The sequence below is a fragment of the Streptopelia decaocto genome (assembly GCF_964273445.1).
Source record: "Streptopelia decaocto genome assembly, chromosome: 19".
NCBI classification, from domain to species: Eukaryota; Metazoa; Chordata; class Aves; order Columbiformes; family Columbidae; genus Streptopelia; species Streptopelia decaocto.
Window position 1 is genome coordinate 535,187 of NC_138674.1, and position 22,232 is coordinate 557,418.

The following is a 22,232-nucleotide window of genomic DNA, read 5'->3' on the forward strand; positions in this document are numbered from 1 at the left end:
CTCTCCAGCCGCTGAGTTAATAAGGTCCTCGTTACATTTTAATTGCCCGTATCCCTTTTTTGTTACGTTCTTCATTAGTTTGATTTAACGGAGCTGCTGAGTAACTCGGTCATTTCTGAATTGCCATTGATTTAGTCTCGTATTTATTTACGGGCTCATCTCCTCTGCCGCTCCCGTCTCCCCGTGCGTGCCAGAAGCCGTGAGTGTCCCTGCCGGGAGCTCACCCACGGCCACTCGCCGCCCCTGTGGGTGCTGTGGGGTCCTGGGGGTGCTCAGAGCCGCTGCCTGGGCCGAGGGGAATCAAACACCTGCGGAGGAGCCGGTGCAAACGCGGCTGCCGGCCCGGGCAGCTCTCACCGCGGGGTTTGCTGTGGCCGTGCTGAAAAGGGGCCGGTGGGCAGCCCCATGTGCACACCTGGAGCCCCCGCGGCCCCGCCTTGCACCCTCGCGAGCACACGCGTGTTCAGGGGCACGTGTCGCAGCGGGACACGTGTCGCAGCGTGTGCCCTCCCGTGCTCACCCCGGCCAGGAGCAGGGCACGCGCGGCACGGGATCCTCGCGGCGCTGGTTCTGGTGACAGGCGGGTGGCGCCTGTGCCAGCCCCGAGCTGTCACTCGTGTGTGCGCACGCCCGCCCGAGCGCGCCGGGGCGGCTGGAAGGCTCTCGTGTTTGCAAACTGCTGGGTTTGTTGAATTTTCTCCTTTTATTGCTATGGAAACTGTAATTAAGCCGCACCGGCTCCGTAGCCGGGGCCGCGGTCTCTGGCGGCGCAGCCGGTGCCGCGCTGGCCTGGCCGGGACTCGGCGGTGACCGGGGCTGAGCAGCCGGGGGGATGTGCCCATCCCGCTGGCGCTGCCCGTCTCGCCTGGCTGATCTGTCTGTCCAGGAGTCTGTTTATCCAACTCCCTCCTCTCCATCCATCTGGCTCCCCATATGGGAAACAAACAGCAAATTGGCCCAATTTCTTACCATAGGAACACAAACCCGAAAGCCCACCAAGCCCCTGTGTGTGGCTGGGCTGCCGGCCGGTGATTCTCCCCCAGCCCGTGGGTGTTTGCCGGGGATGCTCCGTCCCCCCGCACCCTCCCGTGCTGCGTGCTCAGCACCCCTCAGATCCCGCGCTCTGTTCTTTGGCTGCAAGCAGTCAAATTACCCCAATTTTTCTCCAGCCCTGCGGCAGGGAGCAAACCCTCCTGTCCCAGGGGCCTGTCCCCTCCCTGTCCCCTCCCTGTCCCGGGGGCCTGTCCCCTCCCTGTCCCCTCCCTGTCCCTGGGGCCTGTCCCCACCCTGTCCCCTCCCTGTCCCTACCCTGTCCCGGGGGCCTGTCCCCACCCTGTCCCCACCCTGCCCCGGCTCCTCTCCAGGGCTGTGAGCTGGAAAATCTCTCGGTGCTGCCATGTGCTAATTACTCTGACCTTTGCTTAAGCTGGGATCTTTCAGTGGCAGGCGAGGTATCAGCCGTGTCATTTACTATGCAAATCAAGACCATCAGTTACATCCAGAAGGTCTTGCGCTGTTTAATTTTCTCTCCCATCCCTCTCTTTGTTGGCATCCGCAGGAGCGCGGGAGCGGGCGGGCCCGGCTGTCGGGAGCTCGGCAGCCGTGCGCGGGTCTCTGCCAATTGCCGGCTTCCCTGTGCCTCTTCTCGTTTTAATTAGCTGCTTCTGCACTCGCCCGGTGCCGCAGGGGTGGGAATGAGCCCTTCGCAGTGCCAGGCTGCTGTCCCGGGGCTGCACCCGGCGTCTCCTCATCCCAGGGGCTGGTTTTGCTGGTATTTGACTGTCGTGCACTGGGTTTGATGGTATTTGACCATTGCATGCTGGTTTTGCTGATATTCGCCCATTGCGTGTGCAGAGCCCTTCGCAAAACCCGTCCTGGGCTGGCGAGGGGTGGTGCTGGGAGCTGCCTGGAGACCCCTCCCCGAGCTGTCGGGGTGGCCAGGGGCTCTGGGGGTGTCACGGCGCTGAGCCCCTTGCTGGGGCTGGGGTGCAGGTGAGCTGGGGAGACCCCTGTTTGCCTGTTGGGGGGCTGTCCCCCGGGGGTGGGGGCTGTCCCCCGGGGGTGGGGGCTGTCCCCCGGGATGGGGGCTGTCCCCCAGGGAGGGGGGCTGTCCCCCGGGGGTGGGGGCTGTCCCCCGGGGGTGGGGGCTGTCCCCCGGGGGTGGGGGCTGTCCCCCGGGATGGGGGCTGTCCCCGGGGGCTGGCGGCCTCTCAGTGCCGGGGCTCTCTCTGCCGCAGGGGGGGTGTGCGTGGCCCAGTCTGTCAAGATCCCGCGGGAGCCCAAGCCGGGAGAGTTCGACAAGATCATCCGCCGCCTCCTGGAGACCTCCCACGCGCGGGCCGTCATCATCTTCGCTAACGAGGACGATATCAGGTGCGAGGGGCCGGCCGGGCTGGGGGGATCCCCCCGGGCCTGGGGTGTGTGCTCCGTGCTGGGCTGTGGGACTTGGGAGGCAACGGGAGGAGCTGGAGAGCAGGAGCCAGCCCTGCCTGAGTGTGCATGTGCGTGCAGCGCGGCAGGGGCGTGTGTGCAGCAGACGTGCGTGCAGCAGACGTGCGTGCAGCAGACGTGCGTGCAGCAGACGTGCGTGCAGCAGACGTGCGTGCAGCAGACGTGCGTGCAGCAGACGTGCGTGCAGCAGACGTGTGTGCAGCGCGGCGCCGCGTGTCTGCAACGGGGAGGACGCATTGCAGCGCGGCAGGGACTGGGCTGACCCCCCAGAGCCGACCTCAGTGGCCGCCTGGCACGTCGCTGCCACCAAATTGCAGCAACGCGGAGCTCAAAGGGGGAAAATCCGCTTTCCATCAGCTCTGGAGCCCACAGTGGCAGCGCCGGCTGCTCCCGGCCGGGTCGGAGCTGCAGCAGCACCCGGGCGCTGGTTCTGCTCCACGGTGCAGCCGCAGCCCCAGCGGGTCTGGGGCCTTTCGGGGACCCCCCCGGCCCCCCAGCGGGACGGGGCCGCAGCCGCGCTCCGAGGGATGAGCTGCTCTGCAGGCGAAGCGACGTCTTGCAGCTCCCGTTGTTTATGGAGCAGAATGATTCACATGGAACTACCCCTGATTTCCTAAGTATCTAATTTATTAATCAGCAAACATTATGTAAATGTGGGTAAACTGCGATTTTAAATCAGTTTACATCAGTTGTGCAAACGCTCCGAGTTTCTTTTTTCCTTCCTTAATAGAAATGTCTGCAAACCTGACATTTACGCGGGTGTGTGGCGAGAAACGGGGGATTTACCTCGCTGTGTAAATGGCAAGCCCCATTAACCGGGGTTTGTAAACATTTACCCATCCAAATAGGATTACATCCCCTGAACAGCGGTTTCCGCACGCCCACCTGGCGCTGGGTAAGCCTGGGTTTAGGCTGGACCCGGGGGCTGCCCTGACCCGCTCCTCACGCAGGTTTGTGCTGCAGAGCCCGGGGATCCGCGGCCTCTCCAAAGTGTGGAGGCTCTGCCGAGCTTGGAGCCCCCGGCACGCCCCCCGGGCTGTTCGCTGGCCCCCGGCCCCCCGGGCTGTTCGCTGGCCCCCGGCCCCCCGGGCTGTTCGCTGGCCCCCGGCCCCCCGGGCTGTTCGCTGGCCCCCGGCCCCCCGGGCTGTTCGCTGGCCCCCAGCCCCCCGGGCTGTTCGCTGGCCCCCGGCCCCCCGGGCTGTTCGCTGGCCCCCGGCCCCCCGGGCTGTTCGCTGGCCCCCGGCCCCCTGGGCTGTTCGCTGGCCCCCGGCTCCCCGGTTGTTCGCTGGCCCGTGGCCCCGGGCTTGCTGCCTCTTCCCTTCCCGTCTCCGCTCTCTGCTGTTTTGTTTTTTTCCCCTTATTACACATTTCAAACACCATCTGGACTTGAAATGATCAGCTCCCCACGGCAGGGGGTGAGTCACAAATCTGCCTCCTCGCTGCACGGGAGACGGGGAGACTGGGGGCCCTGGGCCCCCCCCGCAGGGCTGGGGACCCCCCCAAGCCGCGCGGGGCCGGGGAGCCGGGCGGGGGGGGCGGGTTTGCTGCCGCTGCCTGCGGGGGTTCCCGAGCTGTGCCGTGCGGTGCCGCTGAGGCCCGGCCGCGCTGGGGTGCTCGGCGGGACGGATGGCACCTCCAACCCCCCCCTTGCTGCTCAGCTGTCCAAATGGCACCAGTTGAGCCCAGCAAAGCCCAGTTTAGCTCAAGCCCGGGCGCTGGCAGCCCTGACTGGCTCTCTCCTCTAGCTTGTAATGCTCATCGGAGCTGAGAACACACATGCGCTCTACAGTGCTGCTGCTTTCCCTGCCTGCTGTGGCATAACCTGATTTTATTTTTCCTTAATGTTGGGTAATTAAGGGGGAAATTGAATTACCAGTCAGCAAATATGCAGATGAGGTGGGAGAAGCGGCCCGTGTGCCCGAGCTGGGGAGCACAGAGGGTGCGGGAGCCGAGCAGCTCGCTTTGCTCCGCGTACCGAGGGTTTGCTCCGTGTATCCACGTGCCCGGTGCTGAGCGCCCGGAGCAGGAGCCGCAGGCAGCGCTGAGCCCGGCCTGTGCGCCCCGTGTCCGTGGGGACACGGAGCCGGTGCCCCAGCGAGCGCCAGCGCCTGGTGCTTCTCTCGGCAGGAGGGTGCTGGAGGCGGCCAAGCGGGCAAACCAGACGGGACATTTCATCTGGATGGGCTCGGACAGCTGGGGCTCCAAAATCGCCCCGGTCCTGCACCTGGAGGAGGTGGCCGAGGGCTCCGTCACCATCCTGCCCAAGCGGGTGTCTGTCAGAGGTACGGGGCTGCGCTCGGGGTTCCCCCAGCTCTCCCGGGCTCGGTCGTCCTCCCCGGGTGGGCTTTGCTCAGACAAACCCGCCGTGCTCTCGTGCTTCCCCAGACCCCACCGATGGCCCACGGGACCCTCCTTTCCCCCTGCTGGGGGATTTCTGGGCTCTGCCATCCCAGGGGTTCATCCCTCTGTCCCCTCTTCCCCGCGCAGGTTTCGACCGCTACTTCTCCAGCAGGACGCTGGACAACAACCGCCGGAACATCTGGTTTGCCGAGTTTTGGGAGGAAAACTTCCACTGCAAGCTGAGCCGGCACGCGCTGAAGAAGGGCAGCAGCATCAAGAAGTGCACCAGTAAGAGCTCGGGGGGCTTCTTGCAAACCAGGGGTGTTGGGGCCATGTTGAGCACGTGTCCCATCCCAGGGACTTATCACCTCCATCCCTGGGGGGCCCCTGTGCTGCTCCAGGTGGGGAACCCCATCCCTGGTCCGCAACCCCCTCCTCAACCCCCACTGCGCATTTTTAGCTATTTCCAGCTAAAAGAGGCTTGTAGGGATTAATGCCGTAAACAAGGCGAGCAGAGGATCTGTCTTGCTGACAGCGCTGCTGCCGAGGTGACGGCTGGAGGCTGAAGGAGGTGACATGTTTACTGAGAGATGGGAGAGATTTACTGCCTGCCTGGCACCGGCTGGAGACAGATAAGGCGGCAGCTCGCGGGCTGCGGCGTGGCGGGGCGCGGGGACGGTTGCACGTCCCCTGTCCCCCGGGAGCCGCGGTGTGCGGGAGCCGCGGTGTGCGCTGGCCAGGTGGACCTGGCTGTGCCCGACAAGTTCGATCATTTGCGGTTTTTCCCCCTTTTGCCGCTGAGGGTGAGGATGATGGTGCTTCCACGTCTGTTCCCCAAAGGCTCAGCTGGTGACTCGGGGACACCTCTCGGGCCCTGCAAGGGCTCCCAGCGCTGCCGCTGCCCCAAGCAGCCGTGTGCCTGGTGCCCGGGTGCGAGCCCGGTGAGCAGCAAGGCAGGAAAACGTGCCCGTGGCCATGGCCTTGAGCAGCCAAGAGCTCCTTGTCCTTCCCGATCGCATTGAGAAATCCCCGGCACCAGGAAACGTACGGGCAGGTCCTGCAAACCGCTCATCTCTTCATCTTCATAGTAATGCAGCATTGAAACAAGCAATATTTCAGGGCCAGGGTATTAGTGGAGGCAGCTGAAACCACAACGTGGCAAATGTCCTAGGAACTGTCTTTAAATTATCTGAATTTGTCAGCAAATAAATTATCTCCTGGACACTTGCTTGGCAGATAAATGGGGAGAAATAATGCACGATAAAGCAAATAACCTGCCCGTGCAGATCCCTGCGCTCCTGCTTTGCTCGGGTTCTGACTGTCGGGTGCGGGGCTGTTCTCTGAGGGAATTGTACTGGTGTCCCAGGAGCGGGGGGCGGGTAGAGCCCCCGATGGCTTTGTGTGCGGCTGCACCTGGGAGCCAAAGCGAGGGGCTGGTGGGGTGACGAGGGCGGGAGGCCGGGGCACGGCCCCTGCTCCATGACCACACAGGGAGCACAGGTCGCTCTATGGGTTGTGGCTCTTCCAGGAGAGTTAATTAACGGCCTTCGTTTAGCGGGGCTGGATGGTAACTGGGCTTTGAAGCGGGGCTGGTGATTTCTCTGCACTCTCCTCCGCCCAACCCGCTGTGCACAGATGTGGAGCAGCAACGTGGGCTGGGGAAGAGGAGCTCTGATTGGATTTTCCTTCTTTATTTGTGATTCTTCATATTCTTTTCCTGTTCTGTTTTGCTTCTCTCTGGTCTCTTAATACGGGGTTGGGTATTTTGTGGCACTGGCTGGTTTCCAGCACTGCGTGCCCCAGCCAGGCCAGCGGGGGAGGATTTGCAGTGTAGTTCGGGTAATAAGAGGCTCCCGTTGAGCGAGGCTGGGTCTGGGCAGGCAGGGACACCCGGACGGGCTCTGCCGGCCTCGCGACGGGACAGCGCGTTTCAGAGAGACATTTGCAGGAGCATCGCTGGGGGGTCAGTCCCTGCTCCAGGACGGGCTCACCCAGCCCCAAACCGCCGTGCTGGGTGCGCAGACCCGCGGTGACACCCCCGGCTCCGTCCCTGGCGCGGCTGGACAAGCGCCCACCCGGCGCCGGGGACGTGCTGGGAGTTGCTGCCAATCCCGTCTCACCCCCGGCTCGAGGAGGCGGCGGCGCCGTCCCCCGAGGGCTGCCCGCGGAGCCTCGTCATGCACTTGGAAATTAATTACCAGCCCTGTAGAACGATGCCCGACCCTGCTATTCTAATCAGTGGGGTCACATCCCTTTTGTGGCCCTAATCTGCTGTGAGTTTGGCGGAGATTTATGGTATCCGTGTCAGGAATGAGCTGTGTTGCCCTCTATGTACACCAGCCAAATTCCCATCTGCAGAAAGCAGCTGGGGCTGAGGGCAAGGTGGCCAGGGGACAGTCCTGGGGACACCTGCACATCCACCGGCTCGGCCGAGGCGCCAGAGCTGGGCCTGGGGCCGGCGCTGCCCGCGGGAGCTGGAGGGAGCCCAGCCGGTTATCGCAGCGGGTCGTGCTGGACTTGCTGGGACCTGTGTGGGGATCGAGGCGTCTGCTGGGAGGCCAAGGAGCCGGGAAGGGACGAGTCCCGGGTCCCGCCTGTCCCCTGGGCCCAGCAGCCTCGGCGGGGCTGGGACAGTCTATTACATCCTCTTTTTAATGGGTAATTATCTTGACAAGACAGAGTGGCTTGTCTGCGCCGTGAGAAATGGATGCGGGGAAAGGCCCGAAGATGAGGGAGGAGATTAATAGCTCTTGTCAATAATGCGGAAGAAAGGATAACTTGACGGGTTTCACATGAGTAATCTCCACGGAGTCCAAAAGCATTTTTACAACTTTGAAGGATGGGCTATAAATTCACCTCCTTGATATCATGTTTTCTTCTTGGTCAGTTCGCTATCAATTTGCTTTAGTGCCCTGTCAGCGGCACGTTTGGCTCTTTGTCCCGGCGCAGGGACCTTCGGGCATGTGGCGCTCGGGGCCGTGTCCCTCGGCAGCGCCGGCTCCGTCCGCCGTCCCGCAGCAGCGGGGGGACCAGCCCCCGCCTCCCCGTGCCTCCTCTGTCCCCGTCCCACGGGGTCCCGGCCCTGCGGTCACGTAGATCACACCTGGCAGCAGCAGCGGGCGCGGCGGAGCTGGAGTGACTTCTGGCCACCCCTGGCTGGGTTTCTGGAGAGTGGAGGACGGCGGCTGCGCCCCCGGCTGCTCGCGCCCCTGCCCTCTGGCCGCTGCCGGAGCAGCCGCGGGCTGGCGGTGCCGGCCGTGCCGCAGCCGTGCCGGGTGCAGAGGCCACGGCTCTCTGTCATGGCACCGCCCCGTGGGAGATGCTTTCTTAGCCATAATTAACAGCGTGCTACGTTAATCGGTGTCTTTTGCTGAATGATTAATGTGTTTCTAGCGCCATTAGGGGCGGTTGGACAGGAGAGGCAGGCAGCTGTCACGGGTAATTGCTGGATCCTGCAGCCGGGATGGCCGGGGGGGCGGCGGGGTCGGCGGGGTGGGAGGGTGGCCGGGGGTGGCGAGGGGCGCGGGGTGACGGGAGCCTTTGGGAATGTGACAGAGGACACGCGGGCGGTGATGGGCGCTCTGTGGGCCGTCCCGTGGTGCCGCCGGGGAGACTGAGCTGGCGCAGCTCCGGGAAAGAGGCGCCGGGGCTGGCGGGGGGTCTGTGGTTTGGGCCCGGGGCTGGGGGTCGGGGCTGCCCGGGGGAGCGGGGTCGCCCCTGCGGGCCGGCGGGCGCTGCAGCCCCGCTCTGTGTGTGCCCGCAGACCGAGAGCGCATCGGGCAGGACTCCTCGTACGAGCAGGAGGGCAAGGTGCAGTTTGTCATCGACGCCGTCTACGCCATGGGCCACGCTCTGCACAACATGCACAAGAACCTCTGTCCCGGGAAGGTGGGGCTGTGTCCCCGCATGGACCCGGTGGACGGCGTGGAGCTGCTCAAGTACATCCGCAGCGTCAACTTCTCAGGTCTGCCCGTCCCTGGGTGGCGAGATGGGTGTCCCCGGTTGTCCCCTGCTCTGGCTTCACAGCAGCACCCACAATTCATTCCTTGTCTGTCTTCAGATCTCCGGAAACGCATCTTTGCCTCTGCTCTGTCTCCTTAATAAACATTTTCTGTCTTGTCCTCCTTATTACTCTTATTTATCTGAACTCCATGATCTCCTCTGTAGTGTCTCTTTTATTTATTTTTCCCTCTTGCTTGATTTTTCTCTTCCTTCCTTTCATTAGTGCTTATCTGCACAGTTCACTTGATTTAACTTTAAAGCTGCTTTTGCCCCTTGTTTAGAAGAAGCCGTAAACCGGCTGGTGCACCAGCGCTGGGCGCGGGGAGCTCCGGGCGGCCGGTGGGTCTGCACCGCAGGCTCCCTGCACCAGCTCTGCCGTGGGGCGGGTTTTCTCCTCCCCGATTGCTTCCCCCACGCTGCGCCCTCGCTGGCACCGTCCCGGCAGCTCGTGCCAGCGCCAGCACCGAGAAACCCCGCGCCGAGGGGGGGCACCGAACCGCAGGCCCCTCGGACACGGTCCCCCGGGGCCGCGCTGCTGCGGGACTGAGCCCTCGTTCTCTCGCAGGCATTGCTGGGACCCCGGTGACGTTCAACGAGAACGGGGACGCGCCGGGGCGCTACGACATCTACCAGTACCAGATCAGGAACTCCACTCCCGAGTACAAAGTCATCGGGCAATGGACCGACCACCTGCACCTCAAGGTGAGGCTGGGCCAAGGGGGACGTCCCGCAGGTTCCCCTGCACCACCGAGGCCATGGGGGGGGTAGCAAACCCGGCTGGGCATCCGACTTCGCAGCTCCAATAAGGGAGGAGAAGCCAGAAGAGAGCGGGGGAGGTTTCCAGGGAAGGATGGACTTTGGTTTGGGTTTCTGGTGTAGAATCTTCCCAAAGGCCAATGGAGCTTCACCCCCCAGGCTGGGGGTTGGGTCCTGCGCGGGATGGGGCGAGGGGCAGCATGGGGCAGCACGGCCGCCGGCAGCGTGGGGCGTCCCCCGTGCCCCCGATGCTGGGCTGATGGTGGGGGTCAGGCGTTCGGGGCTCAGCGGGCTGTGGGGTCTCCCCCGCAGGTGGACAGCATGCTGTGGCCGGGGGGGGGCAGCCAGCTCCCCAGCTCCATCTGCAGCCTGCCCTGCAAGCCAGGCGAGAGGAAGAAGCTGGTGAAGGGCATCCCCTGCTGCTGGCACTGCGAGCGCTGCGACGGGTACCAGTACCAGCTGGACGAGTTCCACTGCAAGCGCTGCCACTTCAACGAGCGGCCCAACGAGAACCACACCAGCTGCACCCCCATCCCCATCATCAAGCTGGAGTGGAGCTCGCCCTGGGCCGTGGTCCCCGTCTTCATCGCCATCGTGGGCATCATCGCCACCCTCTTCGTGGTGGTCACCTTCGTGCGCTACAACGATACGCCCATCGTCAAAGCCTCGGGGCGGGAGCTGAGCTACGTCCTGCTGACGGGCATCTTCCTCTGCTACGCCACCACCTTCCTCATGATCGCCGAGCCCGACCTGAGCACCTGCTCCTTGCGGCGCATCTTCCTCGGGCTCGGCATGAGCATCAGCTACGCCGCCCTGCTCACCAAGACCAACCGCATCTACCGCATCTTCGAGCAGGGCAAGAAGTCGGTGAGCGCCCCCCGGTTCATCAGCCCCGCGTCCCAGCTGGTCATCACCTTCAGCCTCATCTCGCTGCAGCTCGTGGGCGTCTGCATCTGGTTCATCGTGGACCCGTCCCACTCTGTCATTGACTACGAGGACCAGCGGACTACAAACCCCCACTTTGCCCGGGGCATCCTCAAATGTGACATTTCGGACCTCTCCCTCATCTGTTTGCTCGGGTACAGCATGCTTCTCATGGTCACCTGCACTGTCTATGCTATTAAGACCCGCGGGGTCCCGGAGACCTTTAACGAAGCCAAACCCATCGGGTTCACCATGTACACTACTTGCATTGTGTGGTTAGCCTTCATCCCTATATTTTTTGGGACGTCGCAGTCGGCGGAAAAGGTAAGGGGGGGGGGCGAGGTCTGGTCTGGCTGGTGGCCCCGTGGGCTGCGAGGACGGGGCTGGGAGAGCCCGGCGTGTCCTGAGCCAGGACGGTGCTGCTGGGCGCTCCCGCCATCCGGCAGCGCGGCGGGAAGGGCCGGTTTCCAAACCTCTTGCTCTGCCGGGAGCAGCGACCGCTGCCGCCCCGGCGCGTCCCCCCCTCGCTGGGGCTGCGGCAGCTCGCGGCTCCTCACCCAGCTACCGGTTTGCTGTGATTTTAATTAACACCCGTGTGTTTGGGAACACGGTACCAGGGACGGGGCGGCTGCAGCGGGCAGGGCGGGACGGAGCTGTTGGGGGAGCGGGCGGCTCCGTCTCGCTGGGGCTTTGGGGACTGAGCGTCCCCGGTGACTCCGAACGTGACTTTGCACCCAGGGAAGACGAGGCCGGGGCAGATAATCCCAGCGGTGGGTTTGTGCTGTGACAACCCGTCTGCCTGCGCTCCTCCTCTTCCTCGGCCTCCCGGGGGGCGCGCAGGGTGGTCCCGCTGCCCGCGGGAGCCAGGCCAGCCCTGGGGAGCTCTGTGCCCAAGTGAGAGTGAGAGCAAAGCGGAAAAACTCTCATGAATGAGACGAAAATCACCTTGGCCTGCCAGCCGAAACAATCGCATTGATGTGGAACGCCAGCAGCTCCCGCGTGCCAGCCCGCAGCTGCCTGTGACAAGTATAACCGGGGGCTGCTGTTCCCGGAGTCCCCGGGGGACCCGCTGTCCCTCCCGGACCCATCACGACTGCGACGGTTCCCCGAGCGTGTCCCCGCGATTCTGAGCCGCTGGAGCCCCGGGTTTGGGAAACAGCGACCGCAAAAGGGCTGGTTTGCTGGGAAAGCCCTGGACCTGTTTTGCTGTGGACACCAGCGCTGGACACGCGTCCTGGAGAGCTCGGAGCGTCGGAGCCGGAGCTGCGCGGGCACCTTCCACCGGTGCTCACCAAAACGCCTCTACCAAGCCCATGCTGGCTGGAAGTGTGAAGGAGAATTAAGGGAAATAAATGGAGCCTTTTGCAGCATTTCCATTTTGATGAGATGGCAGGGGAGATACTAACAAGAAAGCAGGTTTTTTAAGAAATTATTGCAAAACAAAAGCTCCCTTAAAGTCTCCTTAATGTGCTCGGCATACTGTGGGTAATAAAGATGGAAATGATAATGATTGTAGATTATGCGCAAGGTTGCTCACCTCTTCGCTGCAGCTTGTCATGGGATAATTTAGGGCTGCCGAAAGCTGGCTGTCAAGCAGCAGCTCGACAATAGGCTGCGCCTCACTTCGGGGGCTTGTAACGTGCAGGGCTCCTCTGTTATTAGGCTGCTAACAAGCTGATTAGAGGCGGAAAAAGTGATGTTCCCAACTCCCCTTGGACGCAGCTCTTTCTCAGCGCCCGCTGCTGCGGCGGCGCTGCCGGGCGGCTCCGGGGCCCTGCGGTTCCAGCTGGGGGCTGCGGGGTTCCAGCTGTGCCCCCGCGGGACGGGAGCTCGAGCGTCGCTGGACCGAGGACTGAGCTGCGCTGGAGGGCGAGAGCAGGAGCCGGGCGCTCGGGGCTGCCTGGATGCTTTAGCTGCTGGTTTGCAGTCCTGGGGAGGAGAAGGTCCAAAGGGTGCCGTGACGCAGCCTGCACAGGGACCTGGCTCCGAGCGTCCCTGGGCTGAGAACGGGGCTGCTGGTGTTGCCTGCAGAGGTGCTGGTGCTGCCCAGGATGCTCGGGGGTGTCCCCAGGTCCCCCCGCTGGGCTCCGCGGGTCCGCACGGCTGGGAAGGAACAGCCAGGAGCGTCGGCCGGGCTGTTCTCCCCACAGAGGATGCTGTGGGCAGCCCCACACCTCCGAACACCATCCGGCGCCCCCGCTCCCGGAGCCCGCGGCCCAGGCTGCCTCACGGTCCGGAGGAGCTGGATAAAAAATCTCCATTTTTATTTTATTTTGCTTCACCTCGTGCCTACAACTTTGCATGGAGGTGGCATATTATTATAACAAGTCCCCCAAGCCTTCTCTCAAAAGAGCCTCTTATCCCTGCCGATCCCAGCGGATTACAGAAATAGCAATAACAGAGGATCTGAAGAAAGAGACAATTTCCTGCGCTGATAAGGCGGCAGCTGAACAGCGGTGTCATTGTCTGGTTCTCTGTTTATCACATTTGCTTTCAGCCAGGGAAGAGGGAGAGGAGAAGGAACGAGCAGGACTGTCCAGTGGTTCGTTTAGCGGCGCCGGCTGAGCGGGTTTTCCCTTCCCCGGCACCCGCGGTGGTGCAGAAACCTCTCGTCGCTGGGTCAGGCCCTGATTTGGAGCAGGGGTTGCCAATGGACGGCAGAGATTCGCTGGGGATGAACGCAGGCGGTGCAGAGCGGAGCCCTGAGCCCGGCTCAGCCAGCCCTGGGCAGGTCTGGGCACAGCCCGGCTTGGGGACTGTCCTGGGTCACTCGGGGAGGGCTGAGAAACGGGGGGAGCGCGGGGGTCTGGAGCTGCTGCCAGCGGGTCTGGGGGAGCGGGAGCCCCGAGCGTGGGGGGAGCGAGAAGGGAACCGTCTGTCTGAGCTCGGCTCAGCTGTCCTCCCGAATCGCCCCCGAGGCCGGGGCGCGGGTGGGAGCCGCTGCAGAGGCAGGAATGTGGAGGTGGCTGGTGGCATTGAAGCTCCTCGCAAAGGCGCCTGCGGAGCAGCAGGAGTCCCTGGGGTGTCGTGCTGGTGCTGGTCCCCGGGCCGGGGCTCGGGGGTCCGGCTGGTGTCCCAGCGCCGCCCTCAGTCCCGTCCAGCCCAGGACGCCTGCGGAGATCCAGCAGGAAAAAAAAGAGCAGATATTCTGGCACAGAGATATGTTTTGACTTTCCTTGATGAAATGACATTTTTATTTCCAAAAACTGCCTAGTTTGACTCTGCGTGCATATAGGGAGCAGGTGGAACAAACAAACCAGCACATGTGACAGCAAGAGCTTTTATTCTGGGGACAAACGAAACTTTTCAGGTGACTCAGAACAAGCTCTGTTGCTTTTTTTTCTTTTGGGTTGGGAAGACCCAGAGCCCCCCTCGCTCAGCCCAAAGAGACCCAACGAGTGAGCGGCTGGTAAAGGAGAAGGGGAGGGAGAGGATGGAGCCCTGTGCAGTGAGCAGGGATGTTCATGGAGCTGGGATGTTCATGGAGCTGGGATGCTGGTGGAGCTGGGATGCTGGTGGAGCAGGGATGCTGGTGGAGCAGAGATGCTCATGGAGCTGGGATGCTGGTGGAGCAGTGATTCTCACGGAGCAGAGCTGCTCATGGAGCTGGGATGCTCGCGGAGGGGCCTGCCCGGCCTCCCGTGCTGTTCTCAGGTGAGAGGTGGGGATGGGCAGAGGGAAGGCGTCTCTTTGCCTCCTGTTGCCGCCTGCTTCAGATGCCCCCGGCTTGCGAGGAGCCTGCCAAACGCTTTCCGTAGAAAAATGGATTATTCTACAGTCAGATTAATGGGCTTTCATTTTGCAAAACATCTGTCACTGTTAGTCCTGGACAGTGAGCGTGAAATTAGTTTTGACTGCAGAAAGGCAACGTTGGTGTGTAATATGTGACTTACATGACAACGGCGCAGGAGCCAGCTGGGGAATGGGAATTACCTGCGAGGGGGGCGGGGGGCGCCCCAAGCCGGGCCCCGGGCGCGTGTCCCCGCTGTGCCCGGCACCGCGGCACCGGGGCTCCCGCTCTGCGGCGCTGGGGGTGCTGGGGAGGCCGGGGGGAGCAGAGCGCGGGGGCTCCGGCTCGGGGATGTTTCGGGGTTGGGGTGTGGGCAGGTTGCTGCTGGAGCACCCATGGGTGCGGGGAGGCTGGAGTACGAGCCAGAGGCCGCTCCATGTGCACCCTGACCCATGCAACAAGTCAAGTCGGATGTTTAAGGTCCAGTTCTGCCAACATGTCCAGCCCTGGCTCTCCACCCCTTCATTTCTTTAACCACAACGCTCCATGTTCTCCCGTTTCCTCGCCTTTCCCTGCTGACCTTTGCGTGTCCCCAGAGCCGCGCTGGGTCTGACCCTTTGCGTGTCCCCAGAGCCGCGCTGGGTCTGACCCTTTGCGTGTCCCCAGAGCCGCGCTGGGTCTGACCCTTTGCGTGTCCCCAGAGCCGCGCTGGGTCTGACCCTTTGCGTGTCCCCAGAGCCGCGCTGGGTCTCAGCTCTGCCCTTGTGTCTTGCAGATGTACATCCAGACCACGACGCTCACCATCTCGGTGAGTCTGAGTGCCTCGGTGTCCCTGGGCATGCTCTACATGCCCAAGGTGTACATCATCCTCTTCCACCCGGAGCAGAACGTCCCCAAGCGCAAGCGGAGCCTCAAGGCAGTGGTGACAGCAGCCACCATGTCCAACAAGTTCTCTCAGAAAGGAGGTTTCCGCCCCAATGGAGAGGCCAAATCAGAGCTCTGCGAGAATCTGGAAACACAAGGTACCGTGACTGCCCGGAGGGTTGGGGACCATGTGTGGGGACACCCCGGGACAGCGGGCACGTGCCTGTTCTGTGCTTGGGTCCCCAAAACTGGAGCCTTGCAAGAGGTTGGAGCCAATGGTGCTGAGGCCCTTTGAGACGGGAAATCCCATTTGAGCTAAATCTGCAGAAAACCCTGGAGAAATACAAACGTTCCGCATGTACCAGCGGAGTTTCTGCTTTCCAGCATCACTGGGAGGGAGACCAAACAGCATTTCCGGGACGGGGGACACGGGGGTGTCAGCGCAGGACCGAGGGGCCGTTTGTCACTGTCACCGGCAGGTCACGTATCTTTAAATAAACAACAGAATAAATAATTCACAGGGCTTTGATACAGGCAGGTTGGCTATGGAAACATTGCGGCTAACAAATAGCTCTGTCAGCTCTAATTTCTTATGGCCTATCTAATTGTTATCTGGGAACAGCAGTCTGAAAGCACGCAAGGTTCATTTGTCAGCGAGGCACCGGGAGCAGGGGGAGCTCTGGCGTCCCCTGCGCCGCCCGAAGGGGACGTTGGTGCCTCGTGCTGCCTCCTCCCGTGTCCACCCTGGGGATGCCGGAGGGTGGACTTCAGCGATGGCCCATGTGGGGTTTGTCTCTCTTTCCAGCACTGGCCACCAAACAGACGTACGTCAGCTACAGCAACCACGCGATTTAGCGGCCGCAGCCGGAGCCGCGGAGCTGCCGCTGCCCCGCGCCGGGGGCACCGAACGGTCCCCATCGGGACGGGGAGAGGGCAGCGGGGCACCCGCTCGGGGCCGTTGGGCTGAGCTCCCGGGGACCACGGCGATCGACAGCAGCAAAAACCACACAAAGAAACAATAAACCACGACAAATAAAGCACCGCCCGAGCGCCCGGCGCCATGCATGCCTCCCGCCGCCGCGGGGAGGGGGCGCGCGGGACGACGAGGGACGCGCTCCGGCAGCTCCTGGGGGCTTTTTCTGTATCCTGGGAAAAAAGAAAAAAAAGACCCACCATTTTCCCTTTTCTGGAATTTGTGAGGTTGTTTGTGGTCGTGCGGAACCTTCTGTTTTCTCTTTGGGTTGTTTTAATCCTCAGTTTTCTTTTGCTCCTGTCTTCCTCCGTCCCTCTTCACTCTCCCGTATCCTTCCAAATTCTAGATGTTGCAAAAAGGAAAAAGAAATAAAAATACATAAAATCGAAGTAAAAAACAGACAACACAATAAAATGAAATAAAACCTAGACTGTGTTCAAAGTGCTGGTTTCTATAGGTGGTTGATTCATGTATGTGATGACCATATGGATTGAAATATGTCTGCTTTATGTACCGACCAGTCAAAAAACAAACCAACCAACCAAGTTCAGTGCCTGGATGTTTCTGAATCATTCGATGACTGTGTAGAGCATGATCATTTTTATACGAGGAGATTTCTAATAAAAGACCATGGTTTTGCACTCAGCGTTTGCCGTCTCTTGGTGCCTGTTGGTCCCGGGGTGACCCGGGGAGGTTTTGGGTGGCCCTGGGTGCGGGACGGGGGGACGAGGGCTCAGCATCCCCAGCGCTCGGGCTGGGGCAGCGTTTGGGGCAGAAAAGGCTGGTTCCGGTTCCTCCTGCGCTCTCCGCAGGGTGCGGGCTGAGCCTGGGGCTGCAGGGCCAGGGAGGGCTTTGCCGGGCTTTTCCAGGATTTTCCGGGATTTTGCGGGGTTTTCCCCACCCCCCTCCAGCGGCAGGGCCAGCTCCACCCCCACCGTCCCCATCAGGACCACCTGGGCTAATTAGCGAGTTCGCAGCTAATAAAGGCAGCTCTGCCCCTCCTGCGGGCGTGGCGGTTTGTCCTGGCTCGGCCCTGCCCTGGGACGGAGCGGCTGGAGGTGCGTGCGGTGCGGGGCCCGGGCGTGTGCTGCGGGTTTGGGGTGTTCACTGCTGCTCGGGGGCGGTTTGGGGTGCTTGCTGCGGGTTTGGGGCGTTTGCAGCTGCTTTGGGGGGGTTTGGGGTGTTTGCTGCAGGTTTGGGGCGTTTGCTGCCGCTCAGGGGAGGTTTGGGCTGTTTGCAGCTGCTTTGCAGCTGCTTTGGGGTGTTTGCAGCTGCTTTGGGGTGTTTGCAGCTGCTTTGGGGTGTTTGCAGCTGCTTTGGGGTGCTGGCTGCTGTTTGCAGCTGCGCAGGGGAGGTTTGGGGTGTTTGCTGCTGGTGTTTCTGTTCCTGCGCTCCGGCAAAAGCCGTTGGCGCGGGGGTGGCCGCGCTTGCTCGCTGCGGGAGCGCGGTCACCCTGTGGTCTGCACGTGTCCCGTTGTTCCGCGTGGTTTCTGCGTGAAGCGCAGCTCGGCGCTCTGCGGTGGGTGCCCGGGGGGCGCGGGGGTCTGCGCTGTGGGGAGGTGGGGGGAGTCTGCGCTGGGTGCCCGGGGGGCGCGGGGGTCTGCGCTGTGGGGAGGGGGGGGGTCTGCGCTGGGTGCCCGGGGAGGGGGGCGGGGGGGTCTGCGCTGGTGCCCGGGGGGCCCTGGGCACCCCCGGGAGCTTCGCCCCGCTTGGCGCCGGGGAAGCGCGGCTGTTGTGCAGCACGGAGAGGATGGAGACGGGCTCGAAGGCGGGAGTTAAAACGAGAAGAAAAGAAATGTAATGAAAAGCTTGAAACTTTGATAAGATCATTCTTGTCAAAGGAGCCTCTCAGGAGAAGAACCCGCTCGGTTCCCAGCGTATCCGTCACTGTCGGATCAGGTGTGAAGAGCCGCCTGGTTCAGAGGGCTCCCAGCAAAGCCGAGCTGATGGCTCTGGTGCTGTTTCGGGCTCTGAGATAGTGTTCTGCTGTCTTCACAGGCAGCTTTTCACCCCAGACTCCACCTGATAGAGATGGAAGGGTTGATTCCACCTTAATTACCGCGTCCCCTCCGTGGCGGTGCCTGCGCGGGGGCTCCCAGCCCCGCGCCAGCTTCAAAACGTCTCCTGCACTGACTGCAGTGTTGGGTTTGGTTTTTTTGCATGTGAGCTTTAACACGTTATTTCTCGTCAGAGCCTGTTGGCAGCGGCACTGCAGGGCAGCTCCTGGAGCCGCTGCCCTGGCTGGTGGGGTCGGCTCGTCGCAAGGGGCTTTTGGGGCTGCTGGGGGGCGAAGTCACTTGGCTAAACCTCGGATGTGCTGTCAAGTAGATTCATGTTCCTCTCCTGCGTCAGGCCCTATTTAAACACAATAGCTACCCTGATTTCTTGATGGATCTGGTGGAGTGTTAAATCAAAAGAGTCCTCATGTGGGTACTTATTTTGGTGTAAGTGTGCTTTACAGTGATTCAGCCTTATTCCTTACAGACTTTGGCTTAAATGATATAAAGATGCTCTTAAACGGATATGCAAAATATTTGCACAAACCCAGCCTCATTGGTCTCAAACCAGGATCTTAATTGGCCCCGTTTTTTAAGGGCCAAACGGCGACCTGGCCCCGTTGGGCGCTGGGCGGCCCCGTGTCCCCGCGGTGCCGGGCGCGTTTCTGCGGCAGCCGCGGTGACCTCCCAGCACGGCTGGTTCATTTTATACGGCACTTCAGGATACAGCGCTGTGTAATTCTGGACGCTGATTCGATTATGGAGGCTGATGAAAGGCAGTGGGCTGTGGCAGCGGAGCGGGCTGCGCGGGCGCTGGCCGGGCTGGGGCGCTGGCTGCGTTAGCGTCCTGTTTCTGCTCTGCTCGCTGCTTTTGAGGGCCTGAGCAGAGCAGGCTCTGTGTCATCTGCTGAGGGGTTCCTAGACTTCTTTACTTTGTGTATATATGTATTTTTTTTTTAAAAATAAGGTGCTCATCCTGAGATCAGTGCTGTTGTTTCACCCCTCTCGTACAGCTCAGGAGCACTTGTCTGACTTTTTTCCCCCCATTTCTGTGAAGAGTTGTGGAATTTAAACAGCATTAATTGCCTGAATTCCCTGAGAGGCTGGTCTGTGTGTTTTTCACTGCTTCTGGGAATTTGAGAAGCATGGGGGGAGAAAGCGGGGCTGGTGCCGTCCCTCCCCATCACCTGCATCTCCCCTCCTTGAGCTTCCCCTGCCCGTGGCCGCTGTTCCCGTCCCCAGCTCCGCTCCCCAGCCCCGAGCGGGTGTTTCTGGGGTCCCACAGTGGGGGGCTGGCACAGGCTCCGCTCCCCAGCCCCAAGCAGGCGTTTTGGGGGTCCCACAGTGGGGGGCTGGCACAGGCTCCGCTCCCCAGCCCCGAGCGGGTGTTTTGGGGGTCCCACAGTGCAGGTGTTTTGGGGGTCCCACAGCGGGGGGCTGGCACAGGCTCCGCTCCCCAGCCCCGTGCAGGCATTTTGGGGGTCCCGCAGCCGGGGGGCTGGCACAGGCTCCGCTCCCCAGCCCCGAGTGGGTGTTTTGGGGGTCCCACAGTGCAGGTGTTTTGGGGGTCCCACAGCGGGGGGCTGGCACAGGCTCCGCTCCCCAGCCCCAAGCAGGCGTTTTGGGGTCCTGCAGCGGGGGGTGGCACAGGCTCGCCTCCCCAGCCCCGAGCGGGCGGCAGCAGCGCCGAACCCGTCATTAGCACTCTGCTGGGAGAGGCAAATTACAGACTTCAGTGACACAATTAGGTCAGCTCGATAGGAGATGGGAAAACAAAATAATTTCCTGTGAATTTCTCGTCTGCCTGCCACCTTCTCTGTGACACTGAAAATTGCTCCCCCAGCACCTGGGACTGGAGATCAAAACCACAGCAAAGCTCCTTAGCAAGTAAACCTGGAGGAAGGCGGTGGGAAGAGGTTCCTTGACCTGAGACAGGTGTCCATCCAGCTCCTCTGTGCGGGCAGAGCCCCGGGGCTGCTTCAACAAGGCGCCACCTGCGCTTGGGGCAAGAGGCATGGAGCCTGTGACGGCGCTGCGGGTCCCAGCGGCGCTGCGGGTCCCAGCGCGGGGAACCCGCCCTGCAGCAAGTCGAGCTCATTTCTGCGCTAGGGAGCGTTTATCCCAATGAGAACCGACCCTCTGCCAGCCAGAACCTTTGGCCTGGAGCATCAGGACCTTGAGGCTGATTTTCCCGGGCTGCGGGAAGCTGGCAGGAGGGTGCGGAGCCGTCGGCGACGCTGAGGAGGCGCGTGGCGCTTGCGGGCGGTGTGGGGCAGCGGCGCCCCTGGGGACGCGGCAGCACCCGGCCCGGCCGGGTCAGACCTGCCCGGCGTTCCTTGGCACGGCCGTCCCCGCTGGAGCTCAGCGGGATGGGGACGCGGGTGCCAGGGCCTGTCCCCAGCGCCGATGTTCTCTTGGATGGCCGAGCGAGTCAGTGGCAGATTGTGTTGAAATCTCACTTCAGCGGCGAAAGCTGCAATTAGCATTTAATGAAGCTTCTTGCTTTTATTTTTAGGTAACCTCCGATTCCCTGACTGTGTAATTTAGTCCTCCATTGCTTGGAGATAATTAAAGTATGTCACTATAATTTGCTTTTTTTAAAAGCCTGTAATTATGTTTTTATTGAGAATAAAAAAGGGGGGGGAGGGGGAAATGAAAACAATGTTGGGGAGGAGAAGGCTTTGGATGGGCGAGGGGGATTTCTTCCAGCCTGAAGGCTGAGGAGACCTGCGCAGGATGCTGGGGGGGCTGGGGCCAGAGCGGGGGCCGGTTCTGTGCTGGGGTGGGTGACAGCACAGGGCGGTGTGGGGGTGTCAGAGCTTCGGGTGTCCCCAGGCCTGGTCCCGTCTGCTCGTGGTTCAGCCGTGCGAGGGCTGCGTGGAGCACCCGCTGCGGTCTCCACCGCTCTCCTTCCTGCACCCCCGGAGAGGGGGAGCCCCAGACCCCCCCGCGCCGCAGACCCCCCGCCCGGCTCAGCAAACACCCGCGTGCACGCCGCGTCTCTGTGTTTCGGTTGCTGGCATCTGGTCTGCGTGACAAACCCCGCTTTGCTGCTGCAGGGCCGCGTGGCTCCCGCTGAACGTCCTCCCTGCACAATAATTAATGGGGAGGAATTAAATGGACCTTCCCAGGGCTGGCAGGACTGCGCAGCCTTTGGGGGATGCTCCTGGGGGTCTGGGCTGTGTTTGCATCTAGAAATGCTGCCGGATGTCACATAACCCGTGTCCTTCCAGGTCCCCCGGCGCTGTGTAACGCCAGCCGTGCCAGCCAGCGGGTCCTGCGTGCTCCAGTGTGTCACGCTGTGGTGTCGCACGGTGGTGTCACGCTGTGGTGTCGCACGGTGGTGTCACGCTGTGGTGTCGCACGGTGGTGTCACGCTGTGGTGTGGCACGGTGGTGTCACGCTGTGCGTGGCCCCGGGCCAGGCGTTGCTCGTGGGCAGCCCAGCGCCGCTGCCTCCCTGCCAACGGGGCTGCAGCGAGAGCGTGGCCAGCGCAGGAGGAGCCACTCACCTCCAATTCACAGCCTGGAAATTGGCTGTCGGAGGGAAGTTGAATAACGAATAAATTCAAGATAATTGATTGGCTTGTGGCCAGTTCACAGCCAGAGAGAGCTGAAATGGGTTGGATTGTTGGCTTTTTCTTTAAGTTATTCTCGCTCAAATTTTTGAGCGCTGAGAGGTTACATTTAGTTTAGAATATATTTAATTCATTAAAACGTTGATCTTCTCTGCTGTGGAGTTCAGATCTGATCCCAGGCTTTATTCCTTATCTAAATGCGAAGGTTTCTTGCCAGAAATACGAAGCAGAAAAAAAAATCTCGGTGCTTAGGAGAAGTGACATGATGAAGAGAGCAGGGACTGGGCTGCGGTGCTGGGCCCCGCGGTGGTGGAGCTGGCGTCCTCCCCGGCACGTGCCCGGTCTCGTCCTTGCCCGTGCTGGGGCGCAGGCTGCGGGGCCCTCGCCCAGTCCCACCCTGACCGTGGTGGGAACCGGGGGTCCCTGCGGCCTCCCCAGTGCGGGCGCTGGGTGCCGGGGAATGTGCCGCGGTCCCCTGCAGCGCTTCTCTCGGGAGCTGGCGCTCCTCTGGAGCTGGAGCCAAAGCGGCTCATGAAAGTCTCTTTGATAGAGCAGTATCAGGTCAGGGATTTATGTTCAGTGTGTCCTCAGGCTGTGCACTGAGTCCCAAAATACCTG

General features: G+C 61.9%; 1 protein-coding gene across 3 annotated transcripts in view; it reads left to right on the forward strand.

Moving 5' to 3' along the window:
• The window catches only part of GRM4 (glutamate metabotropic receptor 4), a 35,508-nt gene extending 18,827 nt beyond the window's left edge, over positions 1-16,681 (forward strand). The window contains exons 4-11 of one of the 3 annotated variants that reach the window (XM_082069408.1): positions 2,238-2,373; positions 4,579-4,733; positions 4,939-5,079; positions 8,555-8,755; positions 9,359-9,495; positions 9,862-10,797; positions 14,979-15,225; positions 15,873-16,681. In XM_082069408.1, the coding sequence (XP_081925534.1) occupies positions 2,238-2,373; positions 4,579-4,733; positions 4,939-5,079; positions 8,555-8,755; positions 9,359-9,495; positions 9,862-10,797; positions 14,979-15,225; positions 15,873-15,922 (2,003 nt within the window). In that variant the 3' untranslated portion in view covers positions 15,923-16,681. Of the gene's footprint in view, positions 1-2,237; positions 2,374-4,578; positions 4,734-4,938; positions 5,080-8,554; positions 8,756-9,358; positions 9,496-9,861; positions 10,798-11,211; positions 11,953-14,978; positions 15,226-15,872 lie in introns of those variants that run through there. The other 2 variants (XM_082069409.1, XM_082069410.1) reach the window with 2 other exon arrangements.
• The last annotated feature ends 5,551 nt before the right edge of the window (positions 16,682-22,232 follow it).